We start from the raw sequence: 12401 nt of genomic DNA on the forward strand, positions 1-12401 counted from the left end.
ATAAATGTCTAATCATAATGTCAATGAGGGATTTTTAATCACTGTTATGCTGAAATTATAACTAATATTGATACTGTTGTTGATAATATTCATTTTTGTTTGACTACTTATGGTTTGTTCTGTGTCGTGTTTGTGTCTCCTTAATTGCTCTGTTTATTGCATTGTTTATTGGATTGCATTGTTATGGTATTGCTGTGTATTGGTTTGTTGGATTGATAAAAAAAATAATAATAATTTTTTTTAAATGAGAATCGATTCTGAATCGCACAACGTGAGAATCGCGATTTGTATTCAAATCGATTTTTCCCACATCCCTAGTAGCGCGTTACTAGCCACCTCTGATCCAGAATGTATGACATTTTCATGTTTTTAGTTGCATTACAGAAAATAAAGGACTTTATCACAATATTCAAATTTTCTGAGACAGTCCTGTATAGTGTTGTTGTCGGGCCTCACTTGGGACACCATTGCTTTAGACCAGTGGTTCTTAACCTGGGTTCGATCGAACCCTAGGGGTTCGGTGAGTCGGCCTCAGGGGTTCGGAAGAGGTCACGACATACCGAACTCATCGTGTAAATACAAACTTCTCCCTATCGGCGTATTACGGGTACGGCAACAGCTGCCTGATTTGCAGGTGTGTAATTTGTTTTGAGTTGGTTTTGTTGTTTGAACTAGGTGATGTTCATGCACGGTTCATTTTGTGCACCTGTAAAAAAAAACATTAGTATGGGAAACATATTCACCATTAAATAGTTCTTTATTGACATGCAAAATAGTAACATATTGGCTCTTAACTAGTCATTATTAAGTACTTATTAAAGCCTTATTCGGCTTTATAACCCTAACCCTCTAACCCAGGGGTAGGGAACCTATGGCTCTAGAGCCAGATGTGGCTCTTTTGATGACTACATATGGCTCTCAGATAATCATATTTATATAGCGCTTTTCTTTAGTGTATCAAAGCGCTTTACAAAGTGACACCCAATATCTAAGTTACATTTAAACCAGTGTGGGTGGCACTGGGAGCAGGTGGGTAAAGTGTCTTGCCCAAGGACACAACGGCAGTAACTAGGATGGCGGACGTGGGAATCGAACCTGGAACCCTCAGGTTGCTAGCACGGCCACTCTACCAACCCGATCTATGCCGAGTAACCGTGTAATACTCTTCCATATCAATTGGTGGCAGCCGGTAGCTAATTGCTTTGTAGATGTCGGAAACAGCGGGAGGCAGAGTGCAGGTAAAACGGTGTGTAATGCTTAAACCAGGGGTAGGGAACCTATGGCTCTAGGGCATGGGTGTCAAACTCTGGCTCGCGGGCCATATTTGACCCGCCGTGTACTTTCATTTGGCCCTTGAGGCAATATCGAATTAACAGAGCTGGCCCGCCGCTTTAACGCCACATTCACCGCTAATACTCATACTCGTCAACCCTCCCGATTTTCCCAGAAGACTCCCGAAGTTCAGTGCCCCACCCGAATTTCTCCCGATTTCCCCCCGGACAACAATGTTGGGGGTGGGCCCTAAAAACACTGCCTTTGGCGTTCTCTACAATCTGTCGCCACGTCCGCTTTTACTCCATACAAACAGCGTGCTAGCCCAGTCACATAATATATGCAACTTATACACACAAACAAATGAATGCAAGGCATACTTGGTCAACAGCCATACAGGTCACACTGAGGGTGGCCGTATAATCAACTTTAACACTGTTACAAATATGCGCCACACTGTGAAGCCACACCAAACAAGAATGACAAACAATTTGGGAGAAGATCCCCAACGTAACACAACAGAACAAATACCCAGAACCACTTGCGGCACTAACTCTTCCGGGACGCTACAATATACTCCCCCGTTACCACCAAACCCCGCCGCCGAAAAGAGGCATTAAATTTAGATTTTTTTACTTTATTTTTATTTGATATGCCATTGATATTTTTTAATTACTATTATTTGAAACTTGATTTTGCATGTCACTATAAAGTTATATAAGCCTTGCTTGTTCAATATTCAATGCAAAACTTATTTGGGTCCCTATTAAAAGGTTAATTTGTTCAACCTTGGCCCACGGCTTTGTTCGGTTTTAAAACTTTGGCCCACTCTGTATTTGAGTTTGACACCCCTGCTCTAGAGCCATATGACTGCATATGGCTCTCAGATAAATCTTAGCTGACATTGCTTAACACGATAAGTAATGAATAATTCCGCTGGTAATCACAGTGTCAAAAATAACGTTCAAATTATAAAACATTCTCATGCATTTTAATCCAACCATCCTGTTCAAGATGTCGCATTATTGGTAAGAAGTATTATATGTAGTATTGGTTAACTTTTATGATAGCAATGTTGTTAAAAAGAATAAGAGACTTATTATACTCCAGGGGCGTCACTAGACCTAATACTGAACTGGGGCACACCTGGGGCACAAATAATTCATGTGAGCGTGCAAAGCGCGCAAGCAAAAACATTTTTAGCACTTATTTATCATAAAAAATACATAAATAGTGCTTTAAACTATGAAATCATATCAGATTATGTTGTATGGATCTTTGATTAACCACCTGAAATTAACTAATGCATTTGACCTACTTGTGCATTTTTTTACTCCAGACTTCTAAACTGCTCCTGGTAAAAGCAAAAAAGAAGAGCAATGAATCTTTTTGAAATATATTTTGCAGTAATCATCTGAAAATTTAACATCTACAAAAGTAAGACAAAAAATAAAGCACCCCTACATCTCTGGGTTCTTTTATTTTATTTTATTTCCATTTATGACAATGTGGCTAATCCTATTTCGGATACACAAAACTATAAAATATACACAAAACAATAAAGCCACAGTAGTAGAATAAATGAACAACTGTTGTGTGTCTGTTCAGGGAATCATTTACTGAGAAGTAAACTGTAACATCTCGTTTTCATTTTTGCAAAGTGGTCAATCCCTCTGGACAGACATGGAAATATTACAGTAACTGTTATACAGTTGACCAGTGGTTCTCAACTGCTGGCTCCTGACATAAAAGTGGATTGTGTGTCATTTTCAGTGAGTTGCAGTCAGATGTGTGCATGAAAAAAAAAAGTTTAGGGAGATATTTTTAGCCATTTTTGTAGTGACTATTGGTGAGTATTTTAGCAAAAGGCAAACTGACTAACAAGTTGGAGGAGGACTCAGGACAGACATGGAAATTTATATATTTTTTTAAATCTAAATGGGGCAACAAAACCCGATATTTTCAGCCATCTTTCTGAAAACAAATACAGAAATGTTACTATTTTTTTCTGGAAACAAAACCAGATGCTTTAGCTGTAGCCATTTTTCTGGTGACAAAACAAGATTATTTTAGTCAAAGTCACACCGATTAACAAGACAAGTCCACTGTGCTATTTTTCTGTGAAATAAACCTGAATGATTTAAAAATTTGGCTTACGACTTGATGATATGGAAAAATGTTTTTCTTCCTGAAGTTCAACCGTTTAAAAAGCACTCAACTCACACATGCTTACTCCAAATCATCATTGATGCAGAGGTCCTGAGCAGAACCAGCAGACAATAACCAACATTATGTTTCATGTTCATTGGAAATTCCCTTGACAGCTCGTACAGCAAATGAATATGTTTGTCTTGATACAAGGAATAACGTTAGCTAACTTAGCATGAACTTAAGACAATGATGTTGCCTAGCTAGCTAGGACTTCACTTACATCTCTCATTCCTCGCTGCTTCTTCCCTGCTGCGGGCAAACAACTTTCTGATATACATCTAGGAGTTACAGTTTGAGTCAAATCAAAATCAAAACAATATAATTAACAAATTGTTGTTGGCTAACGTTACCTACCTCAGCAGTGATTCACATCCCCCCTCTCTCTCTCAACTGAAGTCTAATCCACACGTGAATAAATTACCATATTAATTAGCCATGTGCTCATTGTTACGTGGAGTGAATACAGTAGCAATCAATTACCATACTAAGTAGTATGTGCGCTCTTGTCTATGTTATGTAGACTTAGAACTCTGAAGTGTTTTTTTTTTATTGGTGAAATCTTTACTGGGGCACGTGCTCCAGTGAAATCACTCTGGCGACGCCACTGTTATACTCTACAAATGTTGGTCATACTTAAAAATGCACAAATTTAGTTGTATTCAGTGTTGAAAAATGTTATATGGCTCTTACAGAAATACATTGTGAAATATTTGGCTTTCATGGCTCTCTCAGCCAAAAAAGTTCCCGACCCCTGCTCAAACCCTTACCAAATAACTCTAAATTAGGTCTTTATTACATAGAATATGTTCCCATAGTGTCCACATAACTCTAAATCAAGTCTTTCTTACTTAGAATACGTTCCCCATACTGAACTGTTACCAAAAACATATAACTTTGTCTTGAATTTGATCAAAATTATTTTTATTTTTCAATAAAAAAGGGTTCGGTGAATGCGACTTAGAAACTGGTGGGGTTTGGAACCTCCAATAAGGTTAAGAACCCCTGCTTTAGACATAGGAGGCAGGCGGCGGGGCGCATGTTACCTCAACCACGGCGGCTTTGGTTGGGTAAGCGTCCGGTGGAGCAGCCGGTTTCGGGGGGATGTACTCCGTGACAGCCAACATTTTCTGTTTCAAAAAGTGCATAGGTTTCCTGTGGCGGGTCACAGCCTTGGAGCCGTGTCGAACACTCTGAGTCAGGGGGAGCCATCCTGCAACACACGCCTGCCGGCTTAGCTTCATGTAGCTTGGCTGTAGCTTCACTTAACTCATTGGTTCGCTGTTACCATAAACACAAGGGAATAATTTCAGATAAATGTGTCATATTTGGCCAACATTACCTTGTTTGGGTAGTAATTTGACGCACAAGGACGTCGCCATCTTTCACAGGATGTCGTCTTCCGGACGTGACGCCGTTCTTCTTCTTCTTCTTCTTTTGTTTTTATGGCGGTTGGCAAGCAACCTTCTGGTGTGCATTACCGCCACCTACTGTAATGGAGTGTGGACCGAGGTGGATCCCTACTCTATATTCTTTTACTTAACCCAGTGTTTTTTAAATATGTGTATATTGCTTTATATCCTATGTTTTCTGAATGCAATCCTAATATATCTCCCACTTCTAACCTAATATTTTCTTTTGCTAACTTATTTTCCAGTATTTCTCTTTCTCTATTATATTTCCTACATTGTATTAAGACATGGTCAACATTTTCTATCTGGTGGCAAAAATCACACAGCCCTGTAGTATGTTTGCCTATCAATTTTAGTGAACTATTTAGATATGTATGCCCTAATCTCATTCTAGTCATAATGTCTTCTTCCTTCCTATTTCTACCCCCTCCTCTCATTACACCTACTTTCCTCTGGACTTTGTAAAACTCTCTACCTTTTGTTTCCTTATTCCAATTATCCTGCCACTTTTTATTGTGTTCTATCTTAATTATGCTCTTCACTTCTTCTTTACTGTGCTTAATCTCCATGTTTACTTCTGTTTTAGTGCTTGCTTGTTTTGCGTATCTATCAGCTAACTCATTTCCCTCAACTCCTACATGAGCAGGAACCCAGAGAAATGTTACCACACCTCCCGCTTTATTTATTCTGTAGATTGCCTGAACTATTTCATAAACTATATCTAGTCTTGTTTCTGATGTTATGTTTTTTATGCTCGTCAATGCACTGCTGGAGTCCGAGCACACGACTACTTTCCTAGCTTTGTTTTCCTCTATCCAGTTAACTGCCATATAAATTGCTACCAATTCCCCCGTAAAAACAGATAGTTTATCACTAATTCTTTTATTCAACACTATATTTCTCTGTGGGATAACTGCAGCAGCTCCTACTTTACTATTTATAGTTTTTGATGCATCTGTGTATATCATAATATTATCAAAAAACATTTCCTCAATCCGTTGTTCTATTTGGTAACTATTTAAATGTCTATTCTTCAGTAACTGCATGTCTACCTTTGGGTTTTCATACATCCACGGTGGTATTGCAGGAATTGGTACTGTAGGGCTCACTTTAATATTGTCAATTTGTGTTTTTTTACATATATCTCCTATTATCCACCCAAAACTATTCATTTTTTTCTTCCCTTTTTCTTGGCAATTTATTAGCACTTGACGGGTTGGATGTCCTTGCTTGGATCCTTTTAAGTTTGCCCAATAAACTGCTGAGAGTTGATCTCTCCTCATGTCCAAAGGTTTTTCATTCATTTCTACTTGTAATGCTGCCACTGGAGTAGATTTAGTAGCTCCACAACATAATCTTAACGCCTGCGACTGGATCCGGTCTATTTTCTCAAGTAGAGTTTTTGAAGCAGATCGATAAATAATGCATCCGTAGTCGATAACAGACCGAATTAAAGTGATATATATTGTTTTCAATGTTAACCTATCAGCCCCCCAATCTTTACCCCTCAAAGCCCTCATTATATTTAACACCTTTTTACTTTTCTCCATTATCTTGCTGATGTGGGTTGACCAGTTAATATTTTTATCAAACCATATTCCTAAATATTTAAAAACTTGTACCTCTTCTATGTTTTCTCCATAGAGTTTTATTTGGAGCTTGTTTTGTATTTTCCTCTTCGTAAAATGTATGACTTTTGTCTTTCCAACAGAGAATCTTAAACCCCAAGCCGTCCCCCAGTCTTGAACATTATTTACCGCTTTTTGAATCTTCTTTTCTATATAATTTGTATTTCTACCTCTCTTCCACATCACTCCATCATCAGCAAACAATGCCACCTCCACTAACCCTTCCACTTCACTAAAAACTTCATTTATCATGATGGAAAATAGTACTGGACTTATTATACTCCCTTGTGGGGTCCCATTTTCCACTTTGTATTCTCTACTATATTCATTTTCTATCTTTACTAATAATGTTCTACTTGTTAAAAAGTCTTTTATCCATCTGTACATTCTTCCTCTAATCCCAATCCTATTTAGTTTCATCAGCAACCCCTGTTTCCACAACATATCATACGCTTTCTCTATGTCAAAAAATACCGCAATTATACTTTCTTTATTTATTTGTCCCTTTCTAATTTCCTCTTCCAGCTGCACTGCTGGGTCATTTGTGCTTCTTGCTTTGCGAAAACCACTTTGGTAGTTTTTTATAATTTCTTTTGACTCTAAATAATATATTAATCTTTCATTAATCATTTTTTCCATTACTTTGCCCAAATTTGAGGTCAATGCAATCGGCCTATAATTTCCTGCCTCTTCCGGATCTTTCCCTGGCTTGCATATTGGAATTATTACAGCTGTTTTCCACTCATCTGGTAATTTTCCTTCTTCATATATCCTATTATATAATTTCAAGACCACTTCTTTGCCGATGCTACCTAAATTTTTGATCATTTGATAACTCACCAGGTCTTTCCCTGCCGTCGTATTTTTAACTTTTTTTAAAATTCGAACCATTTCATCCAAAGAAAATGTCATATCCACAGTGTTGATAAAACTATTATCGTTGTCTTCCTTCATTTCCTCAATATTTACACTAATTGTTTCTTCTCTCTTTTGTTTTTCTACATTTTTCAAATTATCATTACTGTGCACTTTAACAAAGGTTTTTGCTAAAAGTTCTGCTTTTTCTTTATTTCCTACCACACTCCGCATTCCATCTTTCATCACATGATTTTTATGTTCTTTTCTGAGCCCTGACATTCTCTTGATCATTCCCCACACCTGGCTTAAAGGAGTAGTTCTATTTAGTGTTTCACAAAAAGTTCTCCAATGGTGTTTTCTTGTTTTTTTAATAACATACCTTACTCTAGCTTGATGCCTTTTATACTGGATCATGTCTTGGAAATTATGTGTTCTTCTCAATATTCTAAATGCTCTATTCCGTTCTTGTATTGCATCTGTGCACTCTTGTGTCCACCACGGCACTATCTTCCTTCTTCTCCCTATACTATTCCTTGGTATGCTCTGTTCGGCTGCTTCTATTATGCACTTTGTAATATCTGTATTTAATTGTTCAATATCTTGATTTATATCTACTTCCTTTAAAGTTATGTCGGTAATTTCCCTAAATTTCTCCCAGTCACCATGATTATACTTCCATCTTCCTTCTATCCTAGTGCTTTCTGTCCTATGATTTATGTTTATGTGAATGACGATTGGATAGTGATCACTTCCCATTGTGCTGTATTTATTTACTTCCCACTCCACCTTTCCTGCTAACCCTTGTGACACTAGTGTTAAATCTATTGCTGTTTCTTTACCCGTGACGACATCTAACCTTGTTCCCGACCCATCATTCACACACACCAGTTCTTTTTCCTCCAAAAGTGCTTCCAATGTATCCCCATTCCAGTCATCCCTTTCACCCCACATTGTGCTATGTGCATTAAAGTCACCACACCAAATAATATTGCCACTCCAGTGCTCCATTATTGTTTCTAGTTGGTGAATTTCTAATTTCTTGCATGGATTATAGAAGTTTAGTACTTTGTATCTTTCTTTATTATTCCATACTTCTACTCCTACTATCTCTAGTTCTTGTTTTACTTTTAATATTGAATAATGCATATCTTCCTTAATAAATATGGCACATCCTCCTCCTTGCCCATCATTCCTATCTTTATGTATCGTTATATATCCTTTTATTATAAAGTTTAATTTTGGCTTCAGCCATGTTTCTTGAATACATATTATATGTGGTTTATTTTTCATATTATTAATATATCCCTTTAATTCCTGTCCGTTTGCTATCAGACTTCTGGCATTCCACTGAACAATTAACATGGCGTTGGATTGTGGTAACATGACTCGGTCTCGTCTACTCTCTGTAGCTCACCTTGCACCTGTTCCCAGGATAATTCTTTTAAATTTAAAAACTTTGCTGCTGCTTTGACAATTATTTTGATTTTCTCAGTCTTGTTTCTAGCCTGTTCTGTACAATTTATTACATAAGCCAGGAATACAACTAGTTTATCCATGGAAATTCCTGTATTTGCTGCCTCTTGTTTTTTATTTCTTGAACTATTTTCACTTCTGTCCTGTTCTGCACTTTCTTGATTTCTTATTTTAACTGCCTCTGCATAAGTAATATTTCGTTCAACTCTGATTTGCTGTACTTCTGTTGCCTGTTTTCTTATGATGCAGCCCCCATACGCTGCTGTGTGATTCCCGCCACAATTACAACACTTGACCTGTTCATTTTCTCCACATTGTCCATATTCATGCTCCCCTCCACACCTTCCACATCTCATTTTAGCATGACACACACTAGCTATGTGCCCATAGCGTTGGCACTTGAAACAACGTACTGGGGGTGGCACGTAAGCTCTAACATAGAAGCTTAGATACCCAATCATGATTCTCTCTGGTAGGACCTCCTCTGCAAATTGCACTAGCACGGATTCGCTCTCAGTCTTTTCACCGTTCCTAAATGCCATCAATCTTTTCATCGTAGTGACAGTTCCTCCTTTTATTTCTCTTTTCAGATCATCTAAATTTTCTCCTCTTGGGATTCCTGTCACGACTCCTCTTGCCCCCTTCCGTTCTCCCACTTCGATTTTTTCCTTTATTATTTTGTTGCACAGTTTTTGCAATCGCATTGCTTTGTTCTTTTGCTCTCCATTTTTGCATTTAATCAACAGCCGTCCGTCCCTGAGCACCTTCGCTATCTCCACCTCTCCAATGTCCTTCTTTAATCCCTTAACCAGAGTCATCAAACTAATGTCATTCATATCTTGGTTTGATTTAAATGTATAAATTATCTTATATTCATCCATCATAACCCTTTTCCTCTTATCAACCTCTTCATCGTCTTCATGCACTCTTTTAGTACTCGCCTTTCCTTCACTCCCTCCTTTCCCCTTCTTTCCTCTCTCCCCTCTAGTCCTATCCATTTCCATACTATCCTCATACATCCCGTCACTATCCCCTTCCATCTCGATCCAGTCACAAAACAGCTTATGCTCAACCGCCAAAACAGATTTAGATACTCTCGCCGCCGCCAAATTCACTCCAAATGTTTGGTAGTTCCGCCTGGTCTCCTTCCGTGTTCTCCGCCCGCGGTCGTTCCGTCCCGCTCTTTCCAACCCCCGTCCCGCATGGAGCACGCTCAGCCAATCAGAGGACGAGTCTACATCCGGGTCGGACAACGGCGCTGTTGAGCTTGAACTGCTCTTTTAATTTTTCCGTGACGCCGTTAAAATGCCGCGGTGGGAAAATGACAACGCTCACAAATAGTTGGTTTGAACAAACATTATATTACAACAATATTCATGACACATTTGTGCTTTGTTGTAAATTGGTGCTTTACACTGTATGAAAAAAAATTGAAAATGAATTTTACCTTTGCAACCTCATTATACTAGTGTCTACGTTTTATATTCATAAATGTAAGTTTCTCAATACCAGACCTGTTTTTTGTGCCTTTAAAAAAATAATTAGAATTTTACTTTATGACACTTTCTACCTGTGACAACCAAAAAGCTGTGAAAACTATGATGCTGTGTTCCAAATTTGGATTATTTACGGAACTTGTGTGAGCCTATGGCTTTACATTTTGTTGCTTTTATATATATATATATATATATATATATATATATATATATATATATATATATATATATATATATATATATATATATATATATATATATATATAATATGTATATATATATGTATATGTATGTATATATATTATATATATATATATATATATATATATATAATATGTATATATATATGTATATGTATGTATATATATATATATATATATATATATATATATATATATATATATATATATATATGTGTGTATATGGGCTTCACGGTGGCAGAGGGGTTAGTGCGTCTGCCTCACAATACGAAGGTCCTGCAGTCCTCGGTTCCAATCCAGGTTCGGGATCTTTCTGTGTGGAGTTTGCATGTTCTCCCCGTGAATGCGTGGGTTCCCTCTGGGTACTCCAGCTTCCTCCCACCTCCAAAGACATGCACCTTGGGATAGGTTGATTGGCAACACTATATTGGCCCTAGTGTGTGAATGTGAGTGTGAATGTTGTCTGTCTACCTGTGTTGGCCCTGCGATGAGGTGGCGACTTGTCCAGGGTGTACCCCACCTTCCGCCCAACTGTAGCTGAAATAGGCGCCAGCGCCCCCCGCGACCCCAAAATGGATGGATGGATATATATATATATATATTGCATTCTATTTTAGTTACCTTATTGAGTTTACAACCCCCTGGCGCTGTTTTGTACTGTTTTTGTACTGTTTCTGTACCTTATTATTATTTGTTGATTGAAAAACATGTAATGTAAAAACATAATATTACAAGCACAAGACTGCTAAATCAAGACACCATGTACACAATATACAATACAACAAGCATTTAGTTATGACATCATTTAGATTCGAATCTACCTGCTTTAGTTTTATCCACACTCACTTGCACGGTATGTCCTGAACACACCATAATATATAAACACATTCGTTCGACGTTTTTTTTAATCAGCTCCGATGCATGTTCGATATTATTAAATAAAGTTCGATGTTTAATTAAACAAAATGATGAACATCTTGAAACCTTTTTTTTCTTCCCTTTTTTTATTGGGACAAAGACAATTTATGTCTTTAATATTTGTATGTTTACTATTGTACATTATTTATTTATTATTTATCTCTTCACTCTTCTGTTACAACAGGCCTGGGCAATTATTTTGATTTGGGGGGCCAAATTCTAAGAAAAAATTGTGTCTGGGGGCCGGTGTATCTGATTTTTAGGAACACTAATACAAAACCTCACAAAAATGCCTGATTGAATACTAAAATTGTTGTGACAGACCTCCTTAAAAAACGTAATGGAATTTTATATTTTTCTATGAACGATAAAACACTGAATATTGACAACATATGAACGGCACCCCCCCTTTCGATCGACATATTTCACAATCAAGTGAAACGCAACAAAAATGAACGCGAAGGGTACAAAATAAACCCACATAAAATCTGATACTTGCTGAATATCCCACAGGGATCAATTAAGTACTTTCTATTCTATTATACTGTATTGTATATATCACTAAGCTTTAGAACTTTGTTGGGAAAATCTCCTTCCGCGTCTTTGGAAACGTTTCCCGCCCACACTGCTTGGTGCCTCGTCTGAGCTGCTGTGATGTAGATCAGTGGTCCCCAACCACCGGGCCGCGGCTCGATTGGTACTGGGCCGCAGAATGATTTTATATATATATATATATATATATATATATATATATATATATATATATATATATATATATATATATATATATATATATATATAATCACCTCAATCATCAGGAAAATCTCCTGATGATTGAGGGAACCCCTCATGAAACAGTTCTGTAGAGATGAAGTAGTCTTGTGATTTTTCCCACACCTACATATTGCGCTCTACCACGGTATCGAGCACTATTCT

General features: G+C 37.4%; 1 protein-coding gene across 1 annotated transcript in view; it reads right to left on the reverse strand.

Moving 5' to 3' along the window:
- mrpl10 (mitochondrial ribosomal protein L10) overlaps positions 1 to 4982 on the reverse strand; it is an 8912-nt gene extending 3930 nt beyond the window's left edge. The window contains exons 1-2 of the mRNA XM_061908119.1: positions 4823 to 4982; positions 4527 to 4693 (exon numbers count right to left, since the gene is read on the reverse strand). Coding sequence (XP_061764103.1) covers positions 4527 to 4693; positions 4823 to 4862 — 207 coding nt within the window. The 5' untranslated portion in view covers positions 4863 to 4982. The remainder of the gene's footprint in view (positions 1 to 4526; positions 4694 to 4822) is intronic.
- Between the last annotated feature and the right edge of the window lie 7419 nt (positions 4983 to 12401).

The sequence above is a fragment of the Nerophis ophidion genome, linkage group LG08 (assembly GCF_033978795.1).
Source record: "Nerophis ophidion isolate RoL-2023_Sa linkage group LG08, RoL_Noph_v1.0, whole genome shotgun sequence".
Classification (NCBI taxonomy): Eukaryota; Metazoa; Chordata; class Actinopteri; order Syngnathiformes; family Syngnathidae; genus Nerophis; species Nerophis ophidion.